The sequence below is a fragment of the Amblyraja radiata genome, chromosome 11 (genome assembly GCF_010909765.2).
Source record: "Amblyraja radiata isolate CabotCenter1 chromosome 11, sAmbRad1.1.pri, whole genome shotgun sequence".
NCBI classification, from domain to species: domain Eukaryota; kingdom Metazoa; phylum Chordata; class Chondrichthyes; order Rajiformes; family Rajidae; genus Amblyraja; species Amblyraja radiata.
Genome location: NC_045966.1, coordinates 40,908,892 through 40,916,366, shown reverse-complemented (window position 1 = coordinate 40,916,366; position 7,475 = coordinate 40,908,892). Strand labels below are relative to the sequence as shown.

The following is a 7,475-nucleotide window of genomic DNA, read 5'->3' as shown; positions in this document are numbered from 1 at the left end:
ATGTGAAGAAACGCCAAAGACTGAGCACGACTGCGCAGATAGAGTCTTCAAGTTACTCTGACTGCAGTGAGCCCAACTTGAAATGGAAGCATGCGTTTATCGTGATGAAATCGAAGGTTAATATTCTTTCAAAGACACCTTACATTGCATTCTGAAATATTTTTCGGCATGTTATTTAGGGATGGTCGGATCTCCTGAGATTGAAATACTACCCAACAACTTATGTCCTTTGATATGTGATGTTTCAGGACGGGATCATTCATCAGACAATATGAGGAAGAGTCCAGACCCGAAACGGCACCTATCCAAGTTCTCTCAGGATGCTGCCTGACCCATTGATATACTCTGGCGTTTAGTGTCTTTCTTTGGTAAACCAGCATCCGCATTGCCTTGTTTGTAACTTCTGTCATTATTCCCTGTACCCTGGAGATGCTTCATGTGTTTTGACAGGAATCTGCTCTATTGGGCATGTTGATGGAGCCACTGGCGATATCCGCTGCTGTCCATCGAACATTCCTCGTGAATTTAAACATATGAATGCACTAGGAATTCAAATGATCGCTTCAAAATATCCCAGTGTTGTTTACACCGCCAGCATTCAGCAATGTTTACATTATGATTGATTCGGTCAGGGTGGCACAGAGGCAGAGTTGGTGCCTAACAGCGACAGAGACCCGGGCTCGATGCTGAATTCGGGTGCTCCCTGCATGGAGTGTGTACATTCTCCCTGTGACCACGTAAGTTTTCTCCGCCTGCTCCGGTTTCCTCCGCCTGCTCCGGTTTCCTCCCACATCCCAAAGACTTACAGGTTTTTACATTTAAATGGTTTCTGTAAAAAATGAAAAATATCCCCCGTGTGTAGGTTAATGCCGGTGTACGGGGTGATCGATGGTCGGTGGGCTCGCTGGACCGAAGGGCCTGTTTCCACGCTGTATCTCGAAGCTAAAACTAAAGTCAGAAATGCGACTTTTACGCACATTCGAACCAAGTAGACGATGACGTATATCGTGGAATGTCGCGATCTGCACGGGTCCTCTCACGCACATATTTTATTTCCACATCTCGTCGACCCGTCAGATTGCTCCTTTCCGCCTCTCCAGCTCCTCCTTCTGCCCATTATCCACTACTACATCCTCTGTGTTCTCCATGATCACCCCCATCACCCCCCACAATAAATAACACACACCCACGAACCCTGCTCGCCTATACTTCTATATTTTCTTTCTCACTTTATCTTCTTATCGGTTTCTATCATCTCATTCTTCTTTTTCATCAAGTACCTCCCAGTTTTGTGACCATCTCACTCGGCTGTTTTACATGCTGCATATTCAATTAGGAAGAATGGATCGGTGACACGTCTGCGATAAGGAATGTGATTCACATTTTCAAGCTTCCATTATAAATCTTGAAGGTTTGGGCGATTGCGTCGTACAGAGCTACTCGTTGCTAGCAACGATTTGTCTTACAAATGTTCTTTATAAAGCGCATTCTCTATCAAGCTTCAGAGCAGGAGTCCATAATCATTTGGAGCTCAGCCCCTGTATACACGTGTCGGCGTTGTCTGCACAGTAAAACTCAATGACTGCGGTTGGTGTGACCTAAATGAGTGCTGGTGCAGGATTGTCTAAAAGTTAATCTGCAAATCGAATTGGTAGTAAAGAAAGCAATCGCAATGCTAGCCTTCATTTCGAGAGGGCTAGTATACAAAAACAAGGATGTAATGCTGAGGCTCTATCAGGCGCTGATCAGGCCGTATTTGGAATATTGTGAGCAATTTTGGGCACCATATCTGAGCAAGAATGTTGCTGGCTCTTGTGAGGGTCCAAAGGTGGTTTACAGGATTGATCCCAGGAATGAGTAGGCTAACAGATGTTTAAGAAAGATCTGCAGACGCTGGAAAAATCGAAGGTAGACAAAAATGCTGGAGAAACTCAGCGGGTGAGGCAGCAACCTTAACATATGACGAGCGTTTTACGGCACTGGGCCTATGTTCGCTGGAGTTTAGAAAAAGAGGGGGGGGGGGGAGACATTATTGAAACGTACAGAATAGTGAAAGGCTTGGATAGAGTGGATGTGGAGAGGATGTTTCCACTAGTGGGTGAGCCTAGGTCATAGCCTCAGAATTAAATGACATACCTTTAGAACGGAGACGAGGAGGATTTTCATTAGTCAGAGGGTGGTGAATCTGTGGATTTTGTTTGCCACAGAAGTCGGTGGAGTCAACGTCAGTGGATATATTTAAGGCAAAGATAGATAGATTCTTGATTAGTAAGGGTGCCAGAGGTTATGAGGAGAAGGCAGTAGAATGGGGTAAGGATGGAGAGATAGATCAGCCATGATTGAATGGCGGGGTAGACTTGATGGATCGAATGGCCGAATTCTACACCTATCACTTATGATCTTATGGTCTGCCAACCAACACTTCGTTTGCTGGTTTCCACTTCAATCGCCACTCTCATTCACCTATTTCTACTAATCCTTTCATTCACCTCTTCATCTAATAAATTCCCTAGTCCAGTTTGGAGGAAGGGTCACGACCCGAAATGTTATCTGTCCATATCCCTGCACATTTAGTGGCACACCTGACGCGTTTCCCGCACGCTCGTTTTCTTTTGTACAATATTTTCGAATCCGCAATTTCTTGTGTTTCTGGTTAATTTTATATTTTAATTTGCGTCATCTAAATTTATTATTTAGTTATATGCTCTGTACTTTTCAGCACTCCATATGGAATATGCTGATGACGAAGTTTTTGATTCTTTATTTACATTAAACAAGTAGATTGATTCGGCATCCTGTAATTGATCCCACAGCAATGTACATTTGTACGTCGTTCAATGATAGGCAATATGACATTTCACAGTTGACAGATTCCACTCTCAGAAGATGGGAATTTATTTGCTAAAAGTTATATATTTTTAGCCATTACAACAAATGTAAAATTTAAACAAAAGCGCAAAAATGCACAAACTGAATATTTTCTTAAATATCTCACTCACAAATGATTCACATGCCCCGAGATTAAAATGATCCCAAACAATATGCAATTTCTTTAATGTTACGCATCATTCGGCCTGAGACGTGGGAGCACCGCATGGCTGTAGAAAGAGAAAATCACTTTTCGCTGACTCTGGAGACAGGCAGACCGAGTATTGATGCGGTTCCGGCACGCGGACAACTCGGCCTGTCCCAGGATAGCGTAAAGTTTCCTCCATCGCAGGTCTTCCTTTATACGTATCTTGCGAATCTCCACGATTGTAACAATAACTGGGGGTGTTATACCCTTGGATAATACTTCTGTCCTGTTTACACTTGATCCCAATCAACAGAACGATGATCAGAAGAAAGGCAACGGAAGTGCAACTGAAAATGATGATTAAATAAACATTTAGATCTGAGAAATATCCCGGATTTTTCACCAAGGTGCTGCTTTCCGTGATTCCTTCAGTACTGATCTCCAAAACTCTAATGTTCATTGTAACTGTACTGGACTGGCTTGGCTGCCCATTGTCCTTCACCAAGATGACCAGAGTGTGTACAGGAGTATCTGTCTGCAAAATACGGCGCGCTGTTCTGATTTCACCGGAGTTTTTCGTAACGGTGAACAAAGTGGGATCGGTAGATTTCACCATCTGATAAAAGATCCGTGCATTCTGACCAGAGTCTGCATCAGTTGCCATTATCTTGGTGACCAAGTACCCTTGACCCGCTGAGCGGGGCAGGCCCTCCTCTGCTGCTGATCCACTCTGATATGAAGGTGAAACAATTACCGGCGCGTTGTCATTTTGATCGAGGACGATCACATTCACCGTGGCGCTGCTACTCAGCAGAGGCACCCCAGCGTCACGGGCTTGTACTTGGATCTGGAAGTTTTTGAGTTCCTCATAGTCAAATGACCGCAACGCATAAATGGTACCGTTCATTGAGTTAATAGTCAGGTAAGTGGACACTGGTAGATTTTGGATAAAATTGTCCACAAAAGAGTAAGAAACATAGGAATTCTGCTCCAGATCAGGATCTAGAGCAGTTAGTACGAAAATCGATGCGCCGGGTGCATTGTTCTCCATCACATATACGTTGTAGGTTGATTCAGCAAACCGCGGGGCGTTATCGTTTACATCGGTTATTATAATATGGATGGTTTTATTCGAGGACAGTGAAGGCGACCCCAAATCCCGTGCTAGAATTGGTAATCGATATTCAGAAATCCCTTCACGGTCCAACGTTTCACTGGTAACCAATTTATAAAGGTTCGATGATGTCTGTAGTCTAAATGGGATATTCTTGGGTAACTCGCAGCGAACTTGACCGTTCTCCCCAGAATCACGATCCACAACATCAATGAAGGTTAGGAATGTACCTGGCGGTGCATTTTCCGGGATTTTGTTGGAAGCTGATATCACCTTAATCTCAGGTGCGTTATCGTTCACGTCAATGACCTTGATCAGCACGTTAGAATGTCCGGTCATTGTGGGTGAACCGTGGTCCACAGCTTGAACATCAAGAGAATAGCTGTTTGTTTTTTCAAAATCCAAGGGCCCATCGACTCGAACCTCCCCGCTGTCTGGATCTAAACTGAATACATTACGCGCTTTTCGTAAATCAACATCACTAAAAGAATATGTTATCTCACCATTCAGCCCTTCGTCCAAATCATTTGCTTTGACTATCATCACCAAGGTCCCGTGTGGCGCGTCCTCACTTACGCTGACCCTGTAAATATCATGATCAAACACCGGTGCATTATCATTGAAGTCCAATACAGTAACAAGAATCTGAGCTGTTCCTGTTCTCTGACGAGTGCCACCGTCTGTCGCAGTAAACAAGAGCTGAAAAGAAGATTGCAGCTCTCGGTCCAAAGATTTATCTAACAGCAACTCTGGTATAAGAACATCGCTCTCGGTTCTACGTGTTTTTATACTAAAATACTCGGTGAAACTGATCGTGTAGGCGGCGATGGTATTGTTTCCAATGTCGGGATCTTCCGCCCTCTCGAGACGGAAACGCACACCGGGTGCACTAGCTTCCGATATCTGTAAGGCGATGCTGCCGTCTCCGAAAGTGGGGGAATTATCATTGACATCAAGAATCTCTACTTCCCCGCGGTACACCTCCGAGGGATTTTCCAGTGTTGCTTTAAAAGACACGGTACAGATTTCTGCTTGCCCACAAATAGGTTCCCTATCAATTCTTTCACGAATAGATAATATTCCATTGTCCAAACTAACCTTCAAGTAGCGTCCCCCGTCATCGGAGCTCAGTCGGAATTTGCGAGCTGACAATTGCCGTACATTCAGGCCCAGATCTTGAGCAATATTCCCAACAAATGCCCCTTGCTCCATTTCCTCGGGAATAGAGTAATGAATTTGCCCGAAAATTAGATCCTGTTCACATATCAGAAGCATGAATGCAAACACGTTGAAAGGAAAGCTCGGTAGGGTCGCCATTTTTCCGCATTCAATTAATATCGAAAACCAGGCCTGTCCTCGATTAATCGGTAAAACTGTTCTTTCCACGAAATAGAAACGTTTATATTCTAATTGTCTAGTCGAAACTGACAGGCGATGTATCCTCCGTAGCTTGATCACACGATAAAACGGAGAGACTGCCCGCCTTTCTCTTCGGGTCTGCCGTTTTTATTCTGGGATGTAGGAGGGGCAATGGATCCATCTGTGGACTTCAGCTTCTCATTGGTAGACAGCGACACAACCTGTTTTTTTCAGCAACTGCAGCTACAATTCTTAAAGCTGTACAGTAGTCCTAAATACAGCGCCATGGAACGCTTCAATTTTGTTTTCAGCATATATCTTCTAAAGTCCTAGTATGTGCGTTTACGGGGCAATTTGACCTGATATGTTAAAACGGGCCGTTGTTTCACACAGAGTTTATGTATTTTTATTCTTGATTCGTAAATGACTTCTAGCATGATAAATCATATATTATTGTAAATCTTCAGTTGTCCTCCATCACCACACTTGCCGTTGACCATGGAATTAATGTTTCAGGAACAGTGTGTAATGACTTAAAATAAATTAGTTCGAGATACTAAAAAAGGATGTACAGTTACGGGACAGAGGTAAACGTGTAAAAGGTAATTGCGTAAAGAAGGATCCTAGGAAAGACCAAACATTGAAGACTATGAGCGCTTTTGTTTATTCATGGGGAAAGCAAGGCGGAGTACAATGGAGTGCTACATTAGTCTACTTTAGATACTTCAAGATTCATTTGGAAACATCGAAATGTGAAATTGCCTAACCTTTTTTCGACTCTTTTGTTTCGCGATTTGACTTAGTTTACTTTAGTTTCGAGATATAATGCGTAAAAAGGCCCTTTGGCCCACCAACACCGCGCTGACCAGCGATCTCTGCACACTAACACTATCCTACACACACATTGGGGACTATTTACAATTTTACCAAGGCAATTTGCCTACAAATTATTACGTCTTTTGAGTATGGAAGGAAACCGGTACGCTCGGAGAAAACCTGCACAGGTCACGGCAAGTGCGTACAAACTCTATACAGAGAGCACCCGTAGTCAAGATCGAACTCGGAACTCTGACGCTGTCAGGCAGCAACTCTACAGATGCGTCACCGTGCCGCCCTGTATACTTGCTATATGGATATAAAGGTCCCGGCTAATGTTAAGAAACCAAATATTTAATTACTAATATCATTTACTTTTTTCGGCAGCCGTTGATTTCTTGGATGGAATTAAGTTCGAAAAGTGAAGAAACACCAAAGACGGAGCACGACTGCGCAGATATATTCTTCAAATTACGTTGACTGCAGTGAACCCAACTTGGAATGGAAGCATGCGTTTATCGTGGTCAAATCGAAGGTTAATATTCTTCCAAAGACACCTTACAATGATCAAGGTGATGTAACATTCTGAAATATTTTTTCGGCATGTTATTTAGGGATGGTCGGATCTCCTGAGATTGAAATACCCAACAACTTGTGTCCTTTGATATGTGATGTTTCGGGTCGGGACCATTCAACAAACAATATGAGGAAGAGTCCAGACCCGAAACGGCACCTATCCAAGTTCTCTCGGGATGCTGCCTGACCCATTGATATACTCTGGCGTTTAGTGTCATTCCTTGGAAAACCAGCATCCGCATTGCCTTGTTTGTAACTCCTGTCATTATTACCATATAATAACCATATAACCATATAACAATTACAGCACGGAAACAGGGCATCTCGACCCTTCTAGTCCGTGCCGAACACGTATTCTCCCCTAGACCCATATACCTGCTCTCAGACCATAACCCTCCATTCCTTTCCCGTCGATATAACTATCCAATTTATTTTTCAATGATAAAAACGAACCTGCCTCCACCACCTTCACTGGAAGCTCATTCCACACAGCCACTACTCTCTGAGTAAAGAAGTTACCCCTCATGTTACCCCTAAACTTCAGTCCCTTAATTCTCAAGTCGTGTCCCCTTGTTTGAATCTTCCCAGCTCTCA

General features: G+C 43.5%; 1 protein-coding gene across 1 annotated transcript; it reads right to left on the bottom strand.

Moving 5' to 3' along the window:
* Positions 1–2,861: 2,861 nt before the first annotated feature.
* Positions 2,862–5,576, bottom strand: LOC116978570 (protocadherin gamma-C5-like). Its single transcript, XM_033029803.1, has one exon. The coding sequence runs from the start codon at positions 5,445–5,447 to the stop codon at positions 3,066–3,068; it is 2,382 nt and encodes a 793-aa protein (XP_032885694.1). The 5' UTR covers positions 5,448–5,576; the 3' UTR covers positions 2,862–3,065.
* Between the last annotated feature and the right edge of the window lie 1,899 nt (positions 5,577–7,475).